Here is a 22,708-nt window from a genome sequence, read left to right on the forward strand (position 1 = left end):
TGGAGCAAATTTCCCTCAAATTGTGCAATTTAGAAAATATTTAACTAAAATTGGTCATATTCTTTTTGAATTTTTCTTGTAAATAAGATCGTGTTTTGCTTGGCACAACATTCAATTACTAAAGGAAATACCATTACAATGATGGTTTGTTTTAAGCAAATTTCAAACATAGTGACATTTGCACTAGTTTTCAGTTAAAAATTAATAAAAGATTCAAGTTATGAGGAATTTTCATTTCATTTATTCACTTTCTGGTTAATCTTTATTGTAAATTTAGTCGAGCAAGTACGTGTTGTATGTAAATAATAAGATTCATTTTTGCTTAGCACACAATTCAATTAATAAGAAAATCTCATTAGAATTGTGATTTGTGTCAAGCAAATTTGTTCCATAACGACATAATATGCACTTTTTGGTTAATTTTAATAACAATTGAATAATAGAAACATCTGCACCACCGACTTTTATTTTGTTCAAAATCGAAATTTAAAAAAAATGTTTTTTTGTTGTAAATAAGTTCCATTTGTGCTTAATACACAGTTCAGTGTTGGTTGATTTCAAGCAATTTTAAACTATAACTACATTTCCATTTTTCAGTTATTTTTAATTACAGTTTTACTTAACAAACTACGCCACTGATTTTGCTAGATTGTTCTAGAAGCTTTTGGGAGCTTCTAGAGGTTTTTGAAAGCCTTTAGAGAGTTTTGAAAGCTTTTAATCTGTTTGAATAGTTTTTCGAGTGATTTTTCAGAAATTTCTAGATTGTTCTAGAGCTTCTTGGAGTTTCGAGAGGATGATCTGTAGACACTAAAAATCAAACTTTACCGGTTATCCGACGTTTTTTAGACACATTTAATGTCATACTCTACAGAAATATTTGGTTTCAAAAAACTGGCACTACTGTAATTAGGAAAGTCCTGATCTGCATTGGTTGCAACGTCACAATGTTACTGTTCAATTCTTCAAAATACCTCGGGTCGTAACCGTTATCTTTTTGGGTGGTAAACGACAATCTGACACTGTCTTGCAACCATTGATTGGCGCCCAACGTAGTCTCTTGCAAGTTAATAATGTCGAAAGTAGCGAACAGAGCCTGGAAAAACGCTTTTACAAGCAAATCCTGGTGAAGAAATTAGCAGATTACTTCAAGATTAACGTCCACAGGTTGGGACAGTAAGGGATCCAGCTTTGATTCGAAACTATGCTCTAGTCTGAGCAGGTATTGGTTTTCTGTCCACGGTTCCAAGGTTAGCACGTGCACTTGTTGGGGTAGATGATCGTTCAAGCCTGCAAACTAACACCAATATACTTACATTTCGTTAAAAACAATCAGTTGAAGATTTTTTTTTACTTGCATCAAATGAGCAGCCTTGTATTCTTCAAAAGTGGCTTCTTCAGGCACAGAAAGGAAGATCCAGGAGTCCAGCAATTTTCTAGTTGCTATATCATGCTGGATAGCCGCTCCTGTTGTTTCTATAACCAAAACAATTTAAAAACAAACCCAAAAAATTACAATTGCCCAGCAGACCACTGTCGGAAGTTTTCTCTATATGTCCCAAAGTGAGATAGTGGGATCCTCGGGCTACTATTGGACGATTGTAGGCGATTTCAATTAGGGCTTCTCCCACTCCCAATTGATCATCAGTGATGCAATTTCGCAATAACTATTTTCAATTATTTTATAGCACTTTTAATTATTTCTAAAGACAATTACCATGAGTTCGACTTCTCCATCACGTAAACTGGACCCACCCTGAGCTCTATCAGTCAAAACAGCAAATTCCAGGTTTTTCTCCTGGTCTTTAATCACTATCCTGGAAGTGACTGGATAATAGTTGGAAGACTCAGTTTCATTGATTTCTATATCCCAAGTAGGCCGGAAATTCCTGGTTCTTTCCAACATTTCCCGTCCATTTGAATCGGTGTAAAACACCGAATTTGACTCTAGAGGGGTGGAGAATTTGGTTATAACCTCCTTTCCATGATCGCTAATTGAAATTTGAATATTTGTAAAGCAAATTGGTGCTAGTGAATTTAACATACTCTTCTCCAATATTTAATGGTCCAACAACCCAGTCGAATTCAATAAAGTTCTCGTCACTGTAAAGTCGTATCACTTGACTGACAAAGTTGGTGAAAGTTTGATGGATTTCGGTGACCAAATCACCACGGTACACTTCAAACCTTGCGGTGTCGGATACTTTTGTTACAGGATGTGATTTGTCCGGTCTGAAAGTAGCGATAAAGTCTATTTTAGCTTGGCGGTAAATTTCATTAGTATAGGAAATCTTATTTGAGTTGTGTTTTATTTCAAGCGAATTGAATCTTAAAGACTTCTTCGTAATTTCAAGATCAGAGGCAAAATAGCATAAGTTACAGCAAAACGGATATCAAATTCATGTTCTTCATACCAAAATTCAGGTTCCGAGATACCAAACTCTTAAATTTATTGGTGTTTTATTCAAATTCTCATTTACCTGAAAACATAAGCTCCTGAAGCTTTAGAAGAAAAATCATCCGACCAACCATTGGCTCCTTTATAAAACCAGAATTTTTGATCAACATCCAAGTTTACTCCATTCATTTTGACGTTACTGATCAACCCAGTTGAGGGATCAATATCAAACCCAACTCCCTACAATTTAATTTGAATTAGTCACAATGTGAATCAAACTCAAACGCTTTTACTTTATTGTTTTTGTACGAAAAGTACAAACCCAAATCTTCTGTAGTAACTTGGTTCCATTTTTCTTTCTTTACATAGAACGACTTAAAACCCAAAGGAGGGATGTTTTTACCCACAAAAACTAACTCTAATGTGGCGGTACTGGTTCTTCCTATAATTTTCTGGACTCCGTTAGCAATGGGGATTATTTGACTTCGAACAGGTTGACCTGTAAAACAAAAGGTTGATCCAAACTAACCCATAAAATCGATTATTTACTACCATCTGGGCCAGTAACAGAGTAAGCTGCACCATAAACTGGTACTCTGACGTATTTATTCACTGGGCGACTCAAGGGATTATACACGGTGACCAAAAAAACGTTCTCGTTTTCGGTCAAAATGCATTGGCTCACGTTGGTTAAGAGGCAAGTTTTGAAATTTTCAGCCTTACTATCTGTCAAAAATCTGAAATTTTGTTATACTATTAATGAGTGTATGACTATAATGACAATCATATTTACGATAACGCTTGGAAAGTCAAATTTTCGCAATTTTCGAAACCGATATGCAACAATCTGGCATAATCATAAGCGACCACTTCTGTTTCCGTACCAGTAATGGCGTCATGGTGCTGTAAAATGCCCATTGCGTCCCTCATTCTATCCAATTTGGACTGCTGGTCGTATGGTAAATTGGCCAACGAGTACAACTGTTTGCAGACTTGCAAAAAATTGTTACCCATACGTTCGAAACGTTTTAAAGTCGGTCTGGATGTGTAGTAACCAGTCCAGAATGCATGCAAATCAGTGGCGTAAGGAAAGAAATCGTCTTCTTTTAACGGGGACGTTACCACCCTGTCCAGTTCCTGGTTCACGGCCTTAACGTAGCAAGATGGGGTGGAGTACATTAAATTGTATTTAGTACCGTTAAATAATTTTTGGGTGTTTATGTATCTGAAAAAGTTGATTTTGCACTAAAAAATTTAAGATAAAAAATAAAAAAACACACTTTATTAGTCTGTCAATGTTTTGGAACCAAGGTTCCGCCTCTTGGTACGCAAAATCCCGTCCCATTGGTATGATAATGTTGCTCGATTGATAACTTTTAAGGGCTGGTTGCACGTGTTTTAGTATGAATTCAGTGGCCTGACATAATTTAATTAAAACTATACGAAAAATCAAAACAAATTAGAATGACGTCATTAATTTCTCGTTAATCTCTTGAAAAATCTCAGTTTATTGGTTAAAATATTTCTGGGAGTACCTTGAAGTAGTTTTTTTCAACTACCCTGTACACCAATAATGATTTGCCTGTCAAACTTGTGTTAAATTACTTAACGGCAAATCAGTTTAACTTACAAATCAATATGGTTACATCGTTGGAGAGTCTATTTTATTGGCTATCCATAGAAGAAAAAAAGTATATACAGTGTGGACGAAATAAGAGAGTTATTTAGGTTTGAATGACCGAGTGTACCAAAAAAAGATGCGTGGGAAAACTGATATAAATGATATAAATCAATGTTGGGAATCGTTCCTACACTTTCAAAATGATTCTAGAAGCCACTGAAAAATTTAGAGAATTTTTGTAAGGTTAGGTTCGGTTAAGTTCACTTTTAAAAAATTGTTTGAAAGAAATCCTTTAATAGTATGTTTTCAATACTATTTAAGGATTTCTAAATTTTTCAAAATGATTCTAGAAGCCTCAGCAAATTTGTTAGAGAATTCTTGGAAGGTTAAGTTTCACTTTTCAAAAATTGTTGAAACATTTAGGACACTTGTAAAGCTTTTTGGACAGTTTTTGAATGTTTTCAATACTAATTAAGGATTTCTAAATTTTCAAAATGATCCTAGAAGCCTCAGCAAACTTGAGAGAATTCTTGGAAGGTTAAGTTTCACTTTTCAAAAATTGTTGAAACATTTAGGACACTTGTAAAGCTTTCTGGACAGTTTTTGAATGTTTTCAATACTATTTAAGGATTTCTGAAATTTTCAAAATGATCCTAGAAGCTTCAGCAAATTTGTTACAGAATTCTTGGAAGGTTAAGTTTCACTTTTCAAAAATTTTAACACGTTGTTCAGTATCTGGAGATTTCTGACACTACTAAAATTATTCTAGAGCCATACACCATATCAAAAAAATTCTAGGGAAATTTAGGACCCTTGTGGTAAAGCTTGGAAAGTTTTCTAAGCCTCTGCAAGTTTAAAAATACATTTTGTAAGATATTTTTTGAGAACTTTTTGAATTTTTTGTTTTGACGTCATCCCAATCCTTTTTGGTTTTTCGTATGGTTTAAATTTAGAGATTTTGTATATTATACCTTGACATCTATGTTGTATTCGGGACTGTCCGGATTGTCAATCAGAGAATCGTCATCGCATAAAATGTCAAAACAAAATCCAGCAGGTGCGTCATAATGATTAAATAACACACTAGTGAAGATTTGCGAAGCATCGCCTAAAAATTCAATCATATGTGTAAAAAAACACAATAATTAACGTAACAATGTAATAGAAACGTTATTTCATTTTAAACTTTTGTTTTATCATCACCTAACCTAAATTCTTGCTTCCTTGCCACAACATTTCCATTGATTGGCTTTTCAATCGATTCAACTTGTCTTGATAGTCGATTCGGCCTAAAATGACCCCATCGAAACCCATCTGAGCAAAAATGGACGCCATTTCGCTACTGTGTCCAAACGGATCGATTTGCCAACCAACTTTAGGACGTCCGCATTCACCAAAAGTGTCGTTTAGCTTTCTGGAAACAGTTTTCCAGTGAAAATTGATCGAGTTTGATTATTCAGTTACTTCAATCCCCAGGTCATTTGATCGATAGTGGATTGATAGTTGGTTACCGCCTCGTCGTTCATTGACCAACCGCCTCCAGCAAATTCAATTCGTCCGTTGGCCACCAAATCCAGAATGACCTCCCTTTCGGATTCCTTTTGGTCCACCCACCATCTCCAAAAGAACGCTGATTCTACGTAGATAAATCTGCAGAATAATCACAAGTTAGACTGTTTTGTCCAAAATTGGTTTCACTGATTATAAATAAAAATACCTTCTGTCCGGACTTTTTTGTACTGATTTCAGGACACTGTCATAAATAAACGTGACACCTGCGTGGTAGATTTTAGACCGAGCTAAAATGTGCATTATATAGAGTAGAACAAAAAAAAAAAAAAAAAGTAAAAATTACTGCCGTAAAAAAATTGATCCACCGTTTTCACCCAACCTACATCATCGTGACTATGTGGTATTAAGTGAACGTTTACATGATCTGCTTTGATTGGATGACAGGACTAAAATCAGAAAAACAGTTCAAATTTAAAGTTTTAAAAAATATGATAAAACTCTAACCTGGTATCCACATTTATTGGGTAAATCCTGGACGGACCTTCCGAACGTCCCTTGTAAACAAAACAAAACCAGAATAACGCCAAACATATTATTCAAGACTAAATTGTAATTAACTTTGTTATTAATAACGTTGAAACTATTCATAGTACTTTAGATAGGATAATTTATCATCTCATCCACTCAAATTGATAATTTAATGAAAGATAACCTTATTATATATTCTACTCTCAACCACTGATAATGGTTGGCATTTGGTCGAAACGTTGGTTAATCTCTGTTTGACAGATAAAACATTCTTACAGAGCTAAAGTCGTTATGGTCCACTTTTGGTTGAAATCACTTGATATACTTGCGGAAATTTGCATTGCTGAAACGATTTGTTTCAAGCTAATTTCAACCTTAATTTTTTTTTGCTACATTTTAGATTTTATAAAAATCAATTGTGTCTGAAAATTACTCTGAAAGTACATTTGGCTTTTTCTTTCAACTGTCAAAATTGTACTTAATATTTCTCTGATCTGATTGGAAGTCGATATTATCAAATCAGTGTTTTTAACTGTCTAATTCAAAATCGTTACTAGAAAGCTGTCAGATTTGACAGGTTGGGAAAATTGGTTCATAATTCCAAATTGACAGTGTTGTCAACTCTGACATAAATTCATTACAAAGCTGTCGTATGTATAATGTTTATTTTACTAAGAAAATGTCTAAAAAAACTTTTTGTCTATATGGACTATTTTTGCTTGGCATATTGACATTAACTTTTTAAATTTGAATAATTTTAGCTATTCTTATTAAATTTTTGTTTTTATTCGTTTTACAAATTGTCAGTGTATTTTTATGTTTTTTCTGTGTTTTTATCTAGTTATACACTATTTACTTAGTTTAGCATAACTTTTGAACCTTTTTAAGAATATCTTTTCATTGATTATTACACTATTTATTATTATATCTATATTTCCGTCCCCAAGCAACCTCTCTCGAATGTTTAATCGATACAACTTATTTTTCCTATTATTATAATAGTTTTGAGTGAGATTAGCATCGAAGAACACCTAAGCCAGCCATATAATCAGGTAAAAAACCACTAAAAAACCATTTTCTATTAGAACTGAATGTTGTACTGAAAAGGTTTCTGTCATGCCAGGAAAACGACAGTATCGCGTGACTTGATTCGGAAAAAGTGAAGCTTTTACATTGTATACACAAATTTTCCTTGTTCGATTTCGTGTCATTCCTCCCCTGTGAGAAGAGGGAGGGAGGTTAGGATGACAATTGAAAAATTTCCATTTTCTTAATTACTATTATAAAGTTTTAGCTTTTGAGGAATTAATGTCCTGCTGATGTATATAATTTGTATTGTCTCTAGTACCCCCCATTCTTTCAATTTTTTTGAAAAGTGAAAAATTTTAAAGTGTTTTTTTTGTGCTTATTTCACTTAATTTAAGGTTTTTTTGTATAAATATGCACTTTGCTGTGCATTGGAACCCTTATGGAGCAAAAAAAAAAATTGAAAATTTTGACAAAAAATGGCATTTTTCGAATTTTTGAAAGGTTCAAAGTGGTTATTTCCCTTAATTTGAGGTCCTTTGGTATAAATATATCCGTTGCTGTGCATTAGAACCCTTATGGAGCAAAATAAAAATTTGTCAAAATTGCACTTTTGACAAAAATTGAATTTTTTGACTTTTTGAAAAATCGTAGCTCTTTTATTTAAATTCGCAGAAAATTCGTTCCAACGCCATTCGAAAGAGCATAAAAAATACTACAAAATGGGTTAAAAATGGCCTCTGTAGCTCCTCCCGTTACCGAGATATTGAATTTCAAAAAGTACCTAAAAAACCTCTCTAATACCCCCCCTTTCTTTCAATTTTTTTGAAAAGTGAAAAATTTTAAAGTGCTTTTTTTGTGCTTATTTCACCTAATTTAATGTTCTTTTGTATAAATATGCCTTTGGTGTGCATTGGAACCCTTATGGAACAAAAAAAAAATTGAAAATTTTGACAAAAAATGGCATTTTTCGAATTTCTGAAAGGTTCAAAGTGGTTATTTCCCTTAATTTGAGGTCCTTTGGTATAAATATATCCTTTGCTGTGCATTACAACCCTTATGGAGCAAAATAAAAATTTGCCAAAATTGCACTTTTGACAAAAATTGAATTTTTTGACTTTTTGAAAAATCGTAGCTCTTTTATTTAGATTCGCAGGAAATTCGTTCCTACGCCATTCGAAAAAGCATAAAAAATACTACAAAATGAGTTAAAAATGGCCTCTCCAGCTCCTCATGTTCCCGAGATATTGAATTTCAAAGAGTACCTAAAAAACCTCTCTAGTCGAGATTAGATCGCAATAAAATACTTAAAACAGTTTTTGATTAGAGATAAAAGGCTTCTTAGAACTGTGTCGTTATTCACCCTGTTTCATTGAAAACAACATGTGGCCAAATTATACTAGTTAAACATAAATACAGTGTGTTTTAAGTTTTTATCAGAACAGGTAGAATACAATGAATTAATGTACATATAGCAAAATCAAAACCAATTAGAAGTGACGTCACAAATGTATCATAAAAAACTAGATTGGTAGCAGTAAGCGTTGTTGCAAGATTTAATTAGTTTTTAGTCGTGATGTCGTTGTTTTTCCCTCAATTCTAGTTTTTACAGGTATCTGAAATTTATAGAATAAATCTAGAAGCATCTGGCTTTTAAAATACTTTCGTGAAAGGTTTTCAAAACTTTTCTCTCTGCCACTTTCAAAGCGTTCTTAGCAACATCTGGCAATTCTAGAAAATTTATTAACGGTTTTACAGAATTCTGGTGTTTTTAATAAATTTTTCACTGATTTTCTAAGTATGAATTGATGCAACAAGTGATTCTAGAGACATTTGGCATTTTTAAAAGTTTCACAAACCTCTGGGATTTGCCAAACTCCAAATGCCTCTAATTGTAGAGCATTTATGATAGACTCTTGAGAGGTTTTCGAAGCTTTTAGAGCTCTTTGGCATTTTAATAAAGTTCTTCAAAGTATCTGGTAAATTTTTAAAGGTTTTAGAACCTTTGGAATTTCCTATAAATTTGAAAGGTTTTCCAAGCTTTCAGATCATTGCCAAACTGATTCTAGAGATATTTGTCATTATTAATACATTTTTGAGGGGTTTCAAACTTTGCAGAGGTCTCTGGCAATTCTAGAAGGTTTACTAAAGATATTTTAAGTTTTTAGAAACCTCTAGCACTACTAATAAATTTTAAATCATTGCCAAACTGACTCTGAAAGAATTTTGGTGTTTTTAACAGATTATTGACGTGTTTTCGAAACTTATAGAGATCTTTGGCATTGTAACAACGTGTCTAGAGACATCCGGCATATTCTAAGAGATTTATTAAGGATTTGTATGTCTTTTAGAAGTCTCTGACATTTCTAATAGATTTTTGAGAGTTTTTAGTGATATGGAGACAAACTGATGATAGAGACATCTGACATTTTTAATAGATATTTGAGAGGTTTTTAAAATTCTTAAAATCCTGTAATATTTCTAATAAGTGAAACGTTTTGAAAAGAGTCACTTGAAAACTGTCATAAACTGCAAAACTCTCCTTATTTAGATTGTTGCATAAAAGCTATTCCCATCCATGCTTCTTACCAGCTTTTGGGCAAGTTTTGACGTTAATGACAGTAAATACGTGATCCTGGGACACGATTTACTAAGACAGTCACGTGCCATCTATCAAAATAACTGCCATAAAGCGCAAAACACTACTTATTTCAGATCTGGCAAGAACTGGCAGTTTTGACAATAGTGACAGGTGGCACCTGATCCTGGGACACTATTTAATCAGACAGTCGTGTGAAAACTGTTGTCTAACATATTCGAAATTCTCTCAATTTATATTATAACTGTGGAAACCTGTGTCTCAAAAAAAAAACATACTTTTTGCTTAATTGCTTTTTCTATTAAGCTTTGGACACCCTGTATAATGAATATTCTATACAGGGTGTTTAAAGTTTAATAAAAATAACACATTAGGGCAAGAAAATTGATTAAAACAAAAATGGCGTCGACATCAACTGTCCCCAAGTGCCCTTCCCCTACTTTGAGCATGCGCCAGGGGGCGATGGTTTTGAGGGGAATCACTCGTTTTATAAATCGAGTGCGTATACAACGACGCGGTGGTGGCAACAATCAGTCTTCGAAACTACGCCTGCTGAAGAACAGGGAGAGAGGAATGGGGGAGAAAGACGCCCTTAAATGCTCCCCCAAACTGATCGAACGAATGAAGAAAGAAACGTTCTTCACCAAGTGAGTTTTTTCTGTTGTATAGTAATTTAAACACAGTTGCGTTGAAATTGGGGTGTTGAAAAATCCAATTAAATCAAACAACGCCCCACGTCTAATTTAGCTTTAGCAGGTAATTTAGGTCGGCTTTGCAATGGCCGAGTGGCATGAAAGCCACTCGGAGGAAATTATAGCCCGAATGGGATTGTAATTTGTTATATCGATTCGAGTCTAGAAAATAACGAGTTTTCCCTCTTTATTGAGGGTTTTGTTATTGAAAAAGTTATTTTTCTAAAGCAAATTGTGCGGTAAAATACCACTTTCACCCTGCAAATTTCGAAGTTTAAAAAACAAATTTTGGATCCCTATTTTTTCAGTTTGTTTCAAAAAAAGGTTTTTTGGTTAAATTTGCTTCAACAGCAAATGAAACGAATTTTTTTCTTTATATTTAAAACAATTCACAAATTTTCAGGTCAGAAATCGAGGCTTTGTACAAGATTTACAAAAAACTGGTTGCTTCCAGTAAATCCTCAAACCGGCTTAATTACGCCACATCCACAGCAGGTGTAACCAATCCAATTCCAGTTTCAGAGGTAACTCAAATACTTTTAGTATTCTCGATTGTACTTAATAAGGTCGATTTTCCCATCAAACAAATCACCAAACTAAGCTGATAGAGCCTTAACGTTGAGACTAATAATAAGCGAAAATGAAAATATTGACAGTTTACACGTGATTCCAAAACACTATTTATTGAGCCAATCACGTGACATTATCATATCCATAATTCTTACAGCTTCTGATCAAGGTTTGACGTTTTTACGTTAATGATAGTTGGCATGTAATCCTGGGACACTATTTACTTAGACAGTCACGTGACACTTATCAGTCAAAATAGCTGTTATAAAGCGCAAAACATTGCTTATTTGTAGTATGTTGAGTATTGCAAGTATAAGCGGTTTTTTATTGATGATTCTTAGAGCTTTTAATCTCTTAATGTTTGACAGATTTGAGGTTAATTAAAGTTGTCACGTGATCTTAAAACATTATTGAGTTAGACAGTCACATTAGTCAAAATAACTGTCATAAAGCGCAAAACATTCTTTATTTGGATTATTCCAAGAAAGCGGTTCTTATCTATGATTCCGTCAGGTTTTGAGGACGGTTTGACAGTTGGCACGTGATTCTGGAATACTATTTTATTAGCCAGAAAACTGTCAAAATAACTATCATTAAGCGGAAAAACGCTCCTTATTTAGATTCTTGCCAAAAAAACTATTACCATCCATGATTCTTATAGATTGTGGACAAGATTTGACAATTTTGACGTTAATGACAGCTGTCACGTGATCCTATAACATTCTTTACTTAGATAATCACGTGACAACTGTAAAAAAATTAACAAGAAGTGCAAAAACACTTCTTATTTGGATTGTTGTAAGAAAGCTATTCCCATCCATGATTCTTACAGCTTTCAAGCAAGATTTGACAGTCTTGACGTTAATGACAGTTAAATCGTGATCCTATAACACCATTTAGCCTGTCATGAGGCCTAAAACACTATTTATTTGGATTATTACAAAAAAGCATGATCATTGCAGCTTATATGACAGTTGGCACGTGATTCTGGAATACTATTAGCCAGAAAACTGTGAAAATAACTGTCATAAAGCGGAAAAACGCTCCTTATTTCAGTTTTTGTAGAAAGCTGTTCTTGTCTATGATTCTTACAGCTTTTGGGTTAAATTGACAGTGTTGACGTTAATGACAGTTGGGTGACGTGATCTTAGGACACCATTTCACTAAGCACAAAATACTCCTTATTTAGATTCTTGCAAGAAAGCTATTACCCTCTATGATTCTTACAGATTTTTGACAATTTTGACGTTAATAACAGTTGTCACGTGATCCTATAACATTATTTACTTAGATAATCACGTGACAACTGTAAGAAAATCACCAAGAAGTGCAAAAACACTCCTTATTTTGGATTGTTGAAAGCTATTCCCATCCATGATTCTTACAGCTTTCAAAAAAGGTTTGACGTTAATGACAGTTAAATCGTGATCTTATAAAAGCATGATTCTTGTAGCTTTTGGACAAGGCTTCAGAGTTTTGACGTTAATGACGGTTGTCACCTCGTAGAACACTATTCATTTAGACTGTCACGTGACAACTGTCACAAACCGCAAAAAACAGCCGTTTCCAGCCATGATTCTTACAGCCTTTTAGCTATTTTGACAGTTTTGACGTTAATGACAGTTGTCACCCCACCCTATAGTCTGGTTTAATGTACGCTTTTGTGTAAATTTCGACAGTTTTAACGATAATAACAGTTCTTACGTGGTCCTAGGATACTATTCACTTAAACAGTCTCAAGAGAGAGCAATCTTGTGTTTAACGCTGTAAACATCCATTGTTTTACTCAAAACATCCTGTATATTTTACCGTTATTCGATTAAACTAGTCCAGACCTACATACTAAAAAGTTTCTGAGATATTTACGGTCAAATTTGTGGTTCTCTTTTCCAGAGAAGTGTATAATCATTGCGTTCAAAGCCACCAATCTCCATTATTTCAAATAGAACACCTTGTATATTTTAGAATAACTCGATACTACTTGTCAAAAGACCTACCTAATGACCTACTATGTGCTGTACTAAAAGGGTGCGGTTTCTGACATATTTACATTCAAATTTAACCTTATCATCCACAGGAAATTGCACTGTAATTGCTGTGTTGCCACTATATTTCTATTTTTAAGCAGTTATTAGTGCTTTTTAGCAAATTGCAGAACATATTAACATAGTATATCATTAAAAATCAAGGTTTTCAATTTTGCTAATTAAAGTGTCAACAAGGAAATTATTGACTAATTTAATTTGTTTAAATTTGTTACGCCACTGGCTGTGTGCTTTTAAATCATTTTGTCACTGCAGAGACTGAAACTTTCCATTGTAAATAAGGTCTATTTTGGCTTACAACCTTTATTCGTACATAAAACAAATTACATTAGAAACATAACTTGTTTTAAGCAAATTTGAGGTTTAACAACTTTCTAGAAATGCTCTGTTCACTATTCATTTTTTTGTAGGGGATCGACAGGACCGTATTTCGTGAAATTCTGCACAACACTTTCGATATTGTGACCGAAAACATGCTAATCGATCGAATATTCTGCGTTTGGGATCGTCTCAATTGCGGTCTAATCACTTTGGAAAGCTGGTTCCAGGGAATGTCAATTTTCTTGAAAAGCAACTCATCCAAACAGGGCGAGTACTGTTTTGCTGTGTACGATCTGAACGGAGATGGTTTTGTCACTAAAGATGAAATGTTCCAATTACTACGGTGAGTCTGGTCAGTTTCCAGGAAATTTTGTAATATATTGAGGTTGTTAGGAATTGCCTGATTAAATTTCCTCAAGAAGAAGATCCGGATGAAAGCGTTAAGGACTTGGTGGATATTGTTATAAGGAAAATGGATAAGGATAAGGATGGGAAAGTGTCTTTGGAGGACTACAAAAGCACTGTAGCTGCAGAACCGCTGCTTCTTGAAGCTTTTGGCCGGTGTCTACCAACTGAAACATCAAAAAACACCTTCTTAGCTACTTTATCCTTTTAAATTGAACGGTTTCTGGACAGTTAGGGGCCCAACAAGTCTCCAGAGTGCACCCACGCAAACACAGATGTCGCCAGTAACCTAAATTAGTTAAATTAAACTGCATGATTGTTATTAATCACACAAACCATTAACAAAGTTTGAATGTAAACCAACTTTACATTATTAAAAGTTTCCATATTTAATAACCGTTTTAACAACCCACACACCTTCATTAACAATACAATTTTACGAAAATACTCATTAGAACGGTAATACTGGAATATTTGAGAAAAATTAACAAAGTTAACGCGCGCATCCTTCAACACTATCCCGAATTTCTTTTACCCAGTCTCAGTGTTTCGGGAATCACGCGGGAAAGCAGGCGGAAATTTGCGGGAAACGATTTTGTGACCAAATTACGATAAAAGATGGACATTAAAAATTTGTGTTAAAAGTAAGATTTTTACTTAATTCACCAGTCAAATCTAGAATTTTGCATAATTTGTGGGAATATGATTGTCACTTTTTTTTTATAAATTTTTTAGTGTTCACTTAATTTTTTTTGTATTGTAGCAGCGACTATGAAACAAAAAATTATTTGTATTTTGTATTTAGTGTATTTCTTTAATACATAATTTTTTTTTACAAAAGTGAGACCTATGTAATGTAAGCTAAAAAAAGAAGTATAAAAAACGTGATAAGCATTTTATTAAGTGGTGCATGTTTCATCCTTGACGAACATCATCAGACTTAGTAATTGTTGCGATAGCAACAGGTGGAGCCTTAATAACAAAGTGGACGATTTTTCATAATTTCAATGAGTATGAAGGTTATTTTTCTTTTACTATATTAGTAAGTATTCTATACATTTTAATATACATGTTAGAATAAAAACTTTAAATTTCTGTGATACAAGGTGTCAAATTTGATTTTTTTCTATTAGTTGTTAAGTACGAACGTAATTTACACTTTTTTCAACTTGTGTTTAATTATTTAGGTTTTTAAACATATCAGGTGTATTTACAGTGTGTTTTTCACATAACTACAGTGTGATATAACTGATGAGGAAACTAAAAAAATTAAAAAAATAGTTTTACATTCTACGTCACCGAAGTGTTTGAGTTTCATTGCAATTCACTCAAATGTGATTTTTTTACGATTAACTTGCACAATTCTAACAAATTGATGGAGTGAGGAAAACACAGAAAGTGTGATAAAATTAATAGACATAGCAAAAATCAAAGAAATATAAAATGACGTAACAATGTTACAGAAAAAGTGTTTAATGGTACCATGGTATACGTTACGACGTCATACCGCTTAACTTTGATTTTTGCTATACATAATTCGTTTACCTTCCATGTTTTAGTATTGACTTCATTCTTTAATAATCATAAAACAGTAATTAAATTTCATTACTTACGCAGATTTTTTATGCAAAAAGCAGCATTTTTACATTACAATTAAAATTAATTCTACGCGATTATAGACCTTACTTACATGACAGGGAAATGGTGTAAAAGTAACACTTTCGCAGCATTAGTATGTAAAAAATTAAATTTAACTAAAAGTGACGTTAAAATTTATACTTTGAAATTAAAGCAACAGTTTGACAGGAAAATTAAGTAAAAACTGTTTTTTTATGGAAATTGATTTTTCTCAATTTTTACATACTTGAAATTAATTTGCAATTTTTACCGTAACATTTTTCTGATGTCTTTTAATTTTCACAAATTTTAAAAATTAAAAAAAATGTTCTTTTTATGGAAATTGATTCTCCACAATTTTTAGAGTCATCTGAGATCAATTTGCAATTTTTAACTTGTCATTTTTGCGTTGTTTTTTAATTTTCAAAAATGACTTAAAACTAGCAAATTAAAAATAGTTGCTAAGTTCAGAAATTACACTGAAACTTGTGTTTAAAGCTCCATGGAGCCAAATTTATTGAGACGTTAAGGTAGACTATAATCCTTTGCTCACGTCACGTGACAGCTGTCACAACTGTCAAAACTCACTCACCACTGACCTGAAAGTAGAAAATGCCAAATAGATGTGTTTCTTTGAGGAATTACAGTTTAAGTATTGTGTTTACAGCTCCATGGAGCCAAATTTGACAGTTGAGACATTAAGGTACACACTCTGAAATACTGAAATAAAAAAAAATTAAAATATTATGAAAACCTAATTTGTTGTAATTTTGGACTACTAAAAGGTGTTAAGTAACAGAAATATTGACAGTTTTTAAAGCATTTTCTGTCAATTTTTTTATCAGAATAGAATAGAAATATCAACATTTTCAACTGAATTTCCAATGTTTGAATATTTTTAAAAAACACTGCTAGCTTTGCTTGCAAAATATTGTAATTTTCAGTGGGTTTTTAAACTGTTTTGCGTGTGTTTAATCCGATCCGGATGTTCCTTGATATTTTGAGCTTCATCGGTACAAAAGTTTGACAGTCACAATGAAATAACAAAAACATTGAATTTTGACCGTAAAAAATCATGACTTTGAGCCAGAAAAATAACGTTTCAACGTTGAAAAATCATCGTACACCATTTTACTGCTAACGACGTTTATCTGCAATAGCTCGATCAAAAAAAAATAAAGCATGACAAAACCTTTTAATGCCTCGTATCGCAAAATCCAAACAATTTCAACTGCAGACATTAAAAACGCTTAATCCTAAAATCCGATATCGACGGTGTTATCAATACGATAAAAGGCCAAATGCGAGTTTTAACAACATTTTGCTGGAAACGAAAAAAAAATGGGCCAATTAGCGGACTACGTAAGGGTAGATTTTCCGCCCTTTTCGTTTTGAATGGCACAGAGTAATTTAAGGGAGTTTTCAAAGTTAGACGTGTATTTAATTTTAGTTCTAATTAGACGAGATTTTTTGATTACCTCACCTTTGAACTTTTGTCCATACAGGGTGAGTTTATTTTAATTTCCAGACAAAGGGGAAGTTAAAAAAAAACTCACTCACAAAAGATTTTCTCTTTTTACAAACCGTTTAGAACTCACAGTTGATCGTGTAAATTAGTAAATGGAGTGTAAAATAATCAAAATTCAATTTGTTCTACTCACCATTTGTGCTTTTACAATCCGTTGAAATTGCTTTGTGGGTCATTAATTCGGTTACCAGTTTGCTTTGTCCCTGTTTATGGACAATTTTAACTAATCACTTAACACAAAACTTTCTTGGTCATAATTTAAAAACATATGACGGTCACTTTTTTAAATATATTTTCTTGTTACTGCCGTTATTTTCTTTATAATTTCTAATACAAAAATTATGCAATGTCCTGTATTTGGACAATTTTAATTAATTACTAGTGATTGGTATTTTCAGATCAGACGATTTTGTTCTGTCTTTTTAAACTGTGTCTCTGTCAATTTCTTTCACTTCGCTTTTCTCACTGACTGTACCAAATTTTTTAGTGTCAGGTTTTTGGATAGGATATTTAATGTGGATTCCCTAAAATGTTGGCCCATTTATCACTCAAAGTTAGTTTACAAAGCGATTTTCTCTCTGACTGTTCAAACTGTCTTCTTGGTAGTTCAAATTCTGACACCTGACTGTACCAAATTTTGTAGTGTTTTTCAGGTTATTGGATAAGCAATTTAATGAGAATTTCAAAAATGTGTTTAAAACAGTCACTTTATCACTCCAAGTGGGTTTTACAGGCGATTTTGTCGCAGACTGTCCTTTTAAACTGTGTTTTTATCAGTTCAATCTTTGACACCACTTTTCCGACTGACTGTACCAAAATTTGTAATGTTTTTTTATGTTAGTGAATAGGAAATTTAATGAGAATTCCAAAAATGTACTTAAAACAGTAATTTTATTACTCCAAGTGGGTTTACAAGATGATTTTGGCTCTGACTGTTCTTTCAAACTGTCTTCTTGGTAGTTCAAATTCTGACACCTGACTGTACCAAATTTTGTAGTGTTTTTCGGGTTATTGGATAGGAAATTTAATGGGGATTTCAAAAATGTGCTTAAAACAGTCATTATATCACTCCAAGTGGGTTTTATAGGCGATTTTGTCCCAGACTGTCCTTTTCAACTGTGTTTTTAACAGTTCAAACTTTGACACCACTTTTCTCACCAACTGTACCAAACTTTGTAGGGGTTTTATTAGGTTAGCGAATAGGAAATTTAATGAGAATTCCAAAAATGTACTTAAAACAGTAATTTTATCACTCCAAGTGGGTTTACAAGACGATTTTGTCTCTGACTGTTCTTTCAAACTGTCTTCTGTGTAGTTCAAATTTTTACACCGTTTTTCTTCCTGACTGTACCTAATTTTGTAGTGTTTTTCAGGTTATTGGATAGGCAATTTAATGGGGATTTCAAAAATGTGCTTAAAACAGTCATTGTATCACTCCAAGTGGGTTTTATAGGCGATTTTGTCCCAGACTGTCCTTTTCAACTGTGTTTTTAACAGTTCAATCTTTGACACCACTTTTCTCACCAACTGTACCAAACTTCGTAGGGGTTTTTTTAGGTTAGCGAATAGGAAATTTAATGAGAATTCCAAAAATGTACTTAAAACAGTAATTTTATCACTCCAAGTGGGTTTACAAGACGATTTTGTCTCTGACTGTTCTTTCAAACTGTCTTCTGTGTAGTTCAAATTTTGACATCGCTTTTCTTCCTGACTGTACCAAATTTTGTACTGTTTTTCAGGTTGTTGGATAGGAAATTTACTGAGGATTTCAAAAATGTGCTTAAAACAGTCGTTTTACAGGCGGTTTTGTCTCTGACTGTCCTTTCAAACTGCCTTCTTGGTAGTTCAAGTTTTGACACTGTTTTTCTCCCTGACTGCAACAAATTTTACAGTGTTTTTTAGGTTATTGAATAGGAAATTTAACGAGGATTCCAAAAATGTGCTGACAACCTTCATTTTATTACTTTAGGTGGCTTTTACAGATGATTTTGTCCCTGACTGTCCTTTCAAACTGTGTTTGTGGCAGTACAAACTTTGATACTGCTTTTTTCTCTGACTGTACCAAAATTTGTTTATGCTATTGGATAGGAATATTAATCAGAAGTCCAAAAATGTGTCATTTTATCACTCCAAATGGCTTTGACAAACAATTTTGTTTCTGACTGTTAAACTGTGCCAAAATCAGGGTTTAGAAAAGTGTTCTTGCAGTATTCGGTACAAAACGAGGTTCTGAGATTTATGACAGTTATTTTGACAGTGGTCACGTGACTGGCTAGCTAATTAATCTCCAAAAACCACGTGATATCTGCCACTAATGTTAAAACTGCCAAAATTTGCATACAATTTGAAGGAATTACAGTTTAACAGAGTTTCTAACATTTTTCCTAAATAACTTCCTCGTTATCAGCGTTGTTTTTCCTTAGAAATTTTTAATAAAATCACATCAAAAAGTTGATTTATTCTCTGGATACGAGGTAATTTTCATAATGTGACGTGACACGATATAGTGACGGGCGCATTGTAAAAAGTTTCCGATCCATCGACGCGTGAAACTCGAGAAAACTTGCAAACTTTCCGTTCATTTTCCTTCTATTCGACATTTTAAAATGTGTACTGAGCTGCTGTCGATGTAAATGCACTCAAATAAGTTTCAAATTTAAATTTTCCAAAGCCGTTTGAAAAGTGAAGCTTTTTTGCCTTTTAAGCTTTATTTAGTCAAGAATTATTTTCAATGCTTTTCTACAGCGTTTCCTACAATGTCTTTGACTAATTTGCACTGAAGTTTTAGCTAGAAAACAGTGATTTCAAATCGTAAAAAACGATTTTTAAAACGGCTCTCACAAGCCTTTTAACGGAGAGTATCACCAGTGGTTTCAAAACAGTTCATACTGAGAATCACGTAGTACCCTTTGATCGACAAGAAATTGATAACCAATGTAAAAATTGCCAAATTTAGCATTTTCATTTATGGTGGTAGCTTTGTCATAAAATAGCAGAGTTTGTATTTTTTTTTGAATAAATTTAGTTTAAGGAATTCATTTATAAAGTTAAAACGTCAAAATTTTTAACTAAAAAAGTAGTTAATTGTGGTTCCAAATAAGCAAAAACAGATTTTCAAAACCAAACTTACTTTATTGTCGTTTTTTGCTTTAGAGGTACCTACTGAAGTAAAGTGGTACTTCAAAAATTTTTTTAGTAGAATAGCTGAGTTTCGACTGTTTTTCGACTAATTTGAGGTCAAGGAATTAGTTTCTAAGGTTGAATTATCAAAAACTCGCTAAGTTAAGCATTTTTGATTTTGTATTTCCTTTTCGATTAATTTGGAGTCAAGTAATCCACTTCTGCTGCTAAAACGTTCACTTTTTGACTTTTTAAGATGGTTCCAAAACTGTTAAAACTGAAAATTGTCACGTGGTACTCTACAAACCATCGGAAACTAATTTTTAAAGAAAAACTCGCCAAATTAGTCATTTTTGACTTTTCGGCTTTACACCTCAGCCAGAGAGGCAACTTCATCATTTTATCTTTTTCTTCTAGTTTGAGGCCAAAAAATTAATTTTTGAGGTTAAAAAGTAAAAGCGTTGATGTCATGTACTGGCAGTACATTAATGAAATGAACCAACCATATAATTTTTAGGTTAGGTTAGATGGATTAGTGTAAGGGGTACACTGAGAACCAATGATATATGACTTGAATATCATGTGAATCGACTAAATGATTTTTTTCTATCAATTTAATTAATTCACTTGGGACACTCTGTATATTTCAAATATCAGCACAAAGTTGCTCTTGATCACCTTATTACATTAACGTTAAAACTGAGACAAGAGATGGAAAGTTTGCCTGTTTTTCCTTAATTAATTTAATTTAATTCCAGCCGAATCGGCTTCCGGATATTTTCTCTCGCTTCCAAATGTTTGAAACTCCCAACTCGACGCTTTAAAAGTTCCTCCGTTCAGTTATTTGAGAAAAGTAGTAAGACCACTAAACTGTTAAACTAAGGCTGCAATTTTTCTATCGAAAGTCTTCTACATGACGTGAATTTTGCCAACCTGCAAATTTTATACTGATCTGAAGATATTTTTATTGCCAGCGAGAGTAACACATTCCTGCATCGTAAACTACAATATATTCACAAGTGTCGACGTCTGGAATATGTATTACTTTAAATATTTACGACTTGAGAAAATTTCCAACCAATAGAGAAAAAGCTAGTTGGAAAAAGGAGTCCAATAACTCACACTCAACTTTTAACTTTGTACATTAAACGTGATATTGGCTTGCTCTAGCTCTCCTCTAACCAGTTATTTCCAGGTTAACGACCAAAAGTCTGCAGTAAAATTCGCTCATAAAACATTTATTAATTCTCTGGGAGAAAGTTGAAATGTTGAGTCAACAAGTCTCTAGAGACTCCAAAGTTCATGTTTGTCAGTCGTATTTAAACCATAGAAATAATTGTTGTATAAAACAATTATTTTCAATTTAAAACACAAAGTTGTATATTAAGCAGGAACGTGGTAAATGTCCCCACTTTGCTGTATCCGGGACTCCTAAAAGCGTTTCATAATATTTCAGCTTGTTTTGTAAAAAAATATTTTCTGAAAAGTTTTAAAAACCACTCAAGCTTTACACCCTAACAACTTTAGGCCCCAGTTTTGTTGTATTTCACACAAAATGATTTGGTTGAAATAGCCAGTTATTTCCAAAGAGAGGTAAAATATATGCAAGCTAAAAAAATAATCAAAAAGTACTTCCTTTTTGCATTAAAAATTCATTTTTCACTTTTCAGACGTTTAAAATGTTTTATTAACATTTTGAAGTTTTTAAGAATTAAAATATTACAAATATGAAGAGAAACAATAGAAGTAAAATTGTGGTAGTAAAATGGTTTCTTAGAGAAACCCAAAAGGCAAAAATAGAAAATCTTAATTAAAGAAAACAACAAAGATACTTTTTAAAAAGTTTTTATATGTAGAAATCACTGTTTTTTTTAATTGTGATGAATCTATCCAGAAAATTAAAAAATTTAGAAAAATTCCAAACTTGTGATGAAAATTTATTTTTCCTAGATAATCCATCAGTATACAGTGTGTCTCAAATTTGAGCTACAAACCAAACTTATAGTTTTTTAAGTTGGATTAATTTTTTATTTGATTTTTGGAATTTACGTCAAATTCTAGGCCTACTTGATGTAAAATGTCGGTATCGATATTCAACTGTTTTTGCCTCTAGCAGAGAAATAGAGGAGACATTCCTAATTGGAGCGAATTTTCAGAAAATCGTCTATAACTCGCTTATTTGAATCATTCTGTATATACACACTAATATAACAAAAAAAAGCTAATGAATGGGACTATCACGTGACGTTAAGCAAGCACAGCTAAGACACCCCGTTTGGCCGCTAGAGGGCGTCAAAGTTGGCTCTAGTTTTTCTTGAATATCTCAGAAACGCTTTAAGATAGAGATCTGTTTTTTACGAAAATGGGAAACACCTTTTACCTTCTATGCAGTTTTTCGGTACCATGCACCGTTTGACTTTGAAAAATTAAATACTAGAATTGTAAAAAAATTTGGTAGATTTTGAATTTTTTAGAGAAAAATTTTGAATTTTTAAATTTAACTGCCTAAATTAATTCAGGTTAACGATACAAAAATAACGTAAGGTGTCATTTGTCAAAATGTAATTTTTAAAGGGTGCTGTAAAAACTGTGTGCCGGGTAGAGCAAAATGGATGCCAGATTCGTGTTTCCCATTTCGAAATTAGTTAAAAAAGTCATTTTGATCAAGCAAAATCCAATATGGCCGCGGTTAGTATAGTAGGCCCAAAAATACCTAATTTAAACTAAAT

The 22,708-nt window shown here is 32.9% G+C and overlaps 3 protein-coding genes across 4 annotated transcripts in view; 2 read left to right on the forward strand and 1 right to left on the reverse strand.

Annotated features, from left to right (window-relative positions):
• Window positions 1-820: 820 nt before the first annotated feature.
• On the reverse strand, window positions 821-6,187 carry LOC145727195 (lysosomal alpha-mannosidase-like). Its single transcript, XM_081976677.1, has 17 exons — window positions 6,033-6,187; window positions 5,872-5,974; window positions 5,734-5,815; window positions 5,481-5,666; window positions 5,225-5,430; window positions 4,988-5,124; window positions 3,676-3,812; window positions 3,189-3,620; window positions 2,948-3,132; window positions 2,689-2,894; window positions 2,478-2,635; window positions 2,044-2,229; window positions 1,715-1,988; window positions 1,529-1,664; window positions 1,352-1,473; window positions 1,145-1,294; window positions 821-1,093 (listed from the first exon to the last, which is right to left on the reverse strand). Exons 1-17 carry the CDS (start codon window positions 6,174-6,176, stop codon window positions 884-886), a joined length of 3,054 nt encoding a protein of 1,017 aa, XP_081832803.1. The 5' UTR covers window positions 6,177-6,187; the 3' UTR covers window positions 821-883.
• An 871-nt stretch (window positions 6,188-7,058) lies between these two features.
• On the forward strand, window positions 7,059-14,108 carry LOC145726606 (calaxin-like). The gene is made up of 5 exons (XM_081975770.1): window positions 7,059-7,108; window positions 10,056-10,328; window positions 10,777-10,897; window positions 13,399-13,652; window positions 13,703-14,108. Exons 2-5 carry the CDS (start codon window positions 10,081-10,083, stop codon window positions 13,923-13,925), a joined length of 846 nt encoding a protein of 281 aa, XP_081831896.1. The 5' UTR covers window positions 7,059-7,108; window positions 10,056-10,080; the 3' UTR covers window positions 13,926-14,108.
• A 152-nt stretch (window positions 14,109-14,260) lies between these two features.
• Window positions 14,261-22,708, forward strand: part of LOC145726605 (tachykinin-like peptides receptor 86C) — a 30,595-nt gene continuing 22,147 nt past the window's right edge. Inside the window, exons 1-2 of one of the 2 annotated variants that reach the window (XM_081975768.1) lie at window positions 14,261-14,358; window positions 14,680-14,756. The gene's annotated coding sequence lies outside the window, so the exon portion shown is untranslated. The remainder of the gene's footprint in view (window positions 14,359-14,679; window positions 14,757-22,708) is intronic. The other variant, XM_081975767.1, reaches the window with a different exon arrangement.

Source organism: Ips typographus, linkage group LG3, assembly GCF_016097725.1.
Source record: "Ips typographus isolate SLU linkage group LG3, UJ_Ityp_2.0, whole genome shotgun sequence".
NCBI classification, from domain to species: Eukaryota; Metazoa; Arthropoda; class Insecta; order Coleoptera; family Curculionidae; genus Ips; species Ips typographus.